Source organism: Neolamprologus brichardi, chromosome 18 (genome assembly GCF_056152115.1).
Source record: "Neolamprologus brichardi isolate AB-2024 chromosome 18, ASM5615211v1, whole genome shotgun sequence".
NCBI classification, from domain to species: Eukaryota; Metazoa; Chordata; class Actinopteri; order Cichliformes; family Cichlidae; genus Neolamprologus; species Neolamprologus brichardi.
Genome location: NC_142121.1, coordinates 30,275,275 through 30,277,693, shown reverse-complemented (window position 1 = coordinate 30,277,693; position 2,419 = coordinate 30,275,275). Strand labels below are relative to the sequence as shown.

The window sequence follows — 2,419 nt, the reverse complement described above, 5'->3', positions numbered from 1 at the left end:
CACGTTATTTATTGTCCAATTCTCATCAACATCCTTTCCTATGGCCAATAGGACCTGATTATCACAAACCAGAGGTCTCAGGGCTAAAACAATTCACAGTGCGCGCACACACTTCGGTATCCTGTGATAGATATCAGCACCTGACACCTCGAAAACAGGAAAAACATTTCAGCAGGAACACAGATGTGTTGGAGTGTGGGGGGAGGAGCATGTAAACAGCTATTTAACCTCTGTGGACAGAAATCTCAGCTTCACTCAACGAAGGAGTGCAGCCGTCTCCACCATGTCCTACTATGAGGTAGGGAGGTGTCATCTAATCATGCACAGAAACTTTAAATGTGTTCACAAATATATGATTGCCTTCTCTCTTCTCATCATTTATCACCTGTCTCTAGCATATCGTCTTTGAGGATTACTACAATGACACCGGCTCTGGCTCTGGCTCTGGGGAACTTGGAGTGGATCTGGAGGAGCCCTGTGGTGTGGAGCACATGACAACTACTGAGCTTCAGCAAGTCTTCTTGCCTGTCATTTATGCCCTTATCTTCATTCTGGGCATCACCGGAAACGGCTTGGTTGTCGTAGTCCTAGGCTGCCAACGCAGGTGAGGGGATGGGAAACTGCTTTGACTTCGAAGCATTGCTGTGTGTGGGGGAAGAGCATGAAAGTGATCAGATTTTTTGTGTCTCCAGGTCGAAATGCAGCCTCACAGACTGGTACCGCCTGCATCTCTCTGCTGCGGATCTCCTCTTCGTTCTGGCTCTGCCGTTCTGGGCGGTGGATGCAGCCTTGGCTGACTGGCGTTTCGGAGCTGCCACCTGCATTGGAGTGCATGTCATCTACACGGTCAACCTGTATGGCAGCGTGCTCATCCTGGCATTCATCAGCCTGGACCGCTACCTTGCAGTTGTCCGAGCCACGGACACCAACACTAGTGGGCTGAGGCAGCTGCTGGCTCACAAACTGGTGTATGTAGGTGAGTATCAAAAGGCTTGCTCTTCCTGCTGTTAGTCTTCTTTTCTCCACACAGTCCCTCACTTGTCTTTTTTCATCTTCTTCCTCCCTGCAGGTGCCTGGTTGCCCGCTGGCCTGCTGGCAGTGCCAGATTTGATATTTGCCCGCACTCAGGAAGGAGGAGAGGGGTCAACTCTGTGCCAGAGATTCTACCCAGAAGAAAATGCTCCTCTCTGGGTTGCAGTCTTCCACCTCCAGCTCGTCCTGGTGGGTCTGTTGATCCCTGGGCTGGTGCTCCTGGTGTGTTACTGCGTCATTGTCACCAGGCTGACCCGTGGCCCACTGGGGGGCCAGAGGCAGAAGCGACGGGCGGTCAGGACTACCATCGCGCTGGTGCTCTGCTTCTTCGTGTGTTGGCTCCCTTATGGAGCGGGCATTTCTGTGGACGCTCTGCTGCGGTTGGAAGTCCTGCCCCGCAGCTGCAGGCTGGAAGCTGCTTTAGGCGTGTGGCTGTCGGTGGCTGAGCCCATGGCGTTCGCTCACTGTTGCCTGAACCCACTGCTGTACGCCTTCCTCGGGGCCGGGTTCAAGAATTCGGCCCGCAGAGCTCTCACTCTGAACCGGGCATCCAGTCTGAAGGTTTTACCACGAAGACGCCCCGGGACCTCAACAACTACAGAGTCTGAATCCTCCAGTTTACACTCCAGCTAATGTTTGCATCTGTTGTTGATGTGTGTGTGTACTGTATATATGTATAAATGTATATAAGAGAAAGTAAGAAGCAGTCTGCTGGCTCATGACTGATCTTCTCCCTCATTTGAGGGTATCTTTTGTAAATAGTTTGATGTTGTTATGTGTGTGTGTTTGTGTGTGCTTTTGACTATTGTAGGTGTTTGTAATAAAATATACAAAATACTTTGTGAAAGTGGCTTTTCTTTCTTTTTTTCTGTCTTCCTGTGTGAAACTGTGTGAGTTTCTGGTTTACACAATCTCTCAACCACAGCTTGTTCCACCCTCAGCTCTTATTCTCAGTGGGTAAGATACAAATCATGAAAACTCCTAAAAAAGAAAATTGGAGCCAAGCTAGCTAATGAGATGAAGGGATAGAACTTTATCACAAAACCCCACACGGAAAAGGGACAGGAAAGGTGGAATAGGAATAACAAGCCTCAATCAAATGTCTTTGGTCTTAATTACCAGATGATAACTTCTGTTGTGTCAGAGCTTAAAATCATGAGTGTGTTCTGGGAATCCTGTTTATAATAGGGTGTTTCTCGGTTGCAGAGTTTAAGCAAAAGAAAATCAGTAGGTGGGTTGCATGGTTATTATCTGATTAACCGGCAGCTTGCATCACCATATTTAATTCATTGTCATTTAGCTGTGCGCCATCTGAATCCACTGATGCGGAGTGTATCTGAGTCACATGTATGTGCGTGTGTGTGACTGTGTGTGCGACAGATATAAA

At 48.5% G+C, this 2,419-nt stretch overlaps 1 protein-coding gene across 1 annotated transcript; it reads left to right on the top strand.

Annotated features, from left to right (window-relative positions):
- Nucleotides 1-269: 269 nt before the first annotated feature.
- LOC102790556 (C-X-C chemokine receptor type 4-like) lies at nucleotides 270-1,805 on the top strand. Its single transcript, XM_087831514.1, has 4 exons — nucleotides 270-298; nucleotides 396-604; nucleotides 693-976; nucleotides 1,070-1,805. Exons 1-4 carry the CDS (start codon nucleotides 284-286, stop codon nucleotides 1,663-1,665), a joined length of 1,104 nt encoding a protein of 367 aa, XP_087687640.1. The 5' UTR covers nucleotides 270-283; the 3' UTR covers nucleotides 1,666-1,805.
- Nucleotides 1,806-2,419: the final 614 nt, after the last annotated feature.